At 54.2% G+C, this 1445-nt stretch overlaps 1 protein-coding gene across 1 annotated transcript in view; it reads left to right on the forward strand.

Annotated features, from left to right (window-relative positions):
- The window catches only part of LOC127750555 (exostosin-1-like), an 11718-nt gene extending 10486 nt beyond the window's left edge, over positions 1-1232 (forward strand). The window contains exon 2 of the mRNA XM_052272506.1: positions 865-1232. Within this exon, the coding sequence (XP_052128466.1) occupies positions 865-1208 (344 nt within the window). The 3' untranslated portion in view covers positions 1209-1232. The remainder of the gene's footprint in view (positions 1-864) is intronic.
- The last annotated feature ends 213 nt before the right edge of the window (positions 1233-1445 follow it).

Below are 1445 nucleotides of genomic sequence, written 5' to 3' on the forward strand. Positions count from 1 at the left end.
GGTGATAAGGTAATCAGCAGCGTGGAAGGGGGAGGGGAGCGGTCGGCGACACGGCCCTACCCCCTCAGCATTCCAGGATCGGGATCATTATTTTCGTTCCCCCTCTTTTTCCCCGACGGTTTCTTCGTTTCGCATCCTTGTGGCAACTGGCCGAAAGAACCCTTCCGCCTGTATCTCGATGGTTTACTGGGTACCCGGGAACACGAGCACCGCGCGCACTAGAGTCTTATCCGATGATAGCTATGTTGAACTGAAATGTAAACCTCTCTCTATCAAAATCTTTCCCGAAAAAATGATAAAGTGTACGATTTGAGCAAGTGCATTACATAATGAAAGGAAAAGCTGTATGTCGCTGTACATTAATCACATAATTTCCTCGATATTATTATGGACATTTTTTACAATGAACATTGGTTTTGCTCTCACTGTCAGGATGCATAAAGTTGGACGAAATTGTAAATATTAATTCAGTGTGTGTGTGTGTGTGGTGAGATAGTGACGCATTTGTTTGTTTCGTAAAAATGTGTACCCGGTAACAGTAGTGTTTTTATTTTATTTTGAAATCTTGTAGGAACTACCTTTATCGCAATTGATCTGTTATGAAGGTGGGTGGGCGGCGTGAAATAAAAGTTACGGCCGAAACGCCACCCCGTGAACGTTCTCTTTCTGTTCCTCGTTCTGTTCCCTCTGCTGAGCCCGCTCGCCCGACTGGGCCCGGGGCCCGGGGGGGGGCCCGGCCGGGCCCGGCAGCGAGAGCCCACTGCCCAGGGCTCAAATAAACCTCTCACCGATAAGATCTTTCTCTCTCTCTTTCTATTTCGACCCCAGATAACATGCCCCTCTCTCTCTGTCTTGTTCACGCAGGCTTCAACCCGGGGATGGCGATCCTGGCCAAGGCGAGCATGTCCACGGCCGTCTTCCGCCCCGGCTTCGACATCTCCATTCCGCTCTTCCACAAGAACCACCCCGAGAAGGGGGGCGATCCGGGCTTCGTGGCGTCCAACAACTTCCCGGCCGCCAAGAGGTACCTGCTGGCGTTCAAGGGCAAGCGCTACGTGCACGGCATCGGGTCCGAGACGCGCAACTCGCTGTACCACCTGCACAACGAGCGCGACCTGGTGCTCGTCACCACCTGCATCCACGGCAAGAGCTGGAAGGACCTCAAGGACGAGCGCTGCGACGAGGACAACGCGGAGTACGACAGGTGAGCCTCGCTCTCGCTCGTGCGTATGCGCAGCGCACGCAAGGTGGGGCGCTCTCTCTCCCTCTCCCTCTCGCACTCGCGTGAACCCCGCGGGAAAAGTGACAGGACTGGCGCTGCAGCGCGCTGGCGCTGATGGACAAATGCCGATACCCCCTGCCTATCTATTCTTCCATCCAGGAACACGTCGGCGCTAAAAGGGTGCCATCAATTCCTGTACGACAAGCTCCTCGCGAGCATATGC

The sequence above is a fragment of the Frankliniella occidentalis genome, unplaced genomic scaffold (assembly GCF_000697945.3).
Source record: "Frankliniella occidentalis isolate FOCC.00 unplaced genomic scaffold, Focc_3.1 Scaffold208, whole genome shotgun sequence".
Classification (NCBI taxonomy): domain Eukaryota; kingdom Metazoa; phylum Arthropoda; class Insecta; order Thysanoptera; family Thripidae; genus Frankliniella; species Frankliniella occidentalis.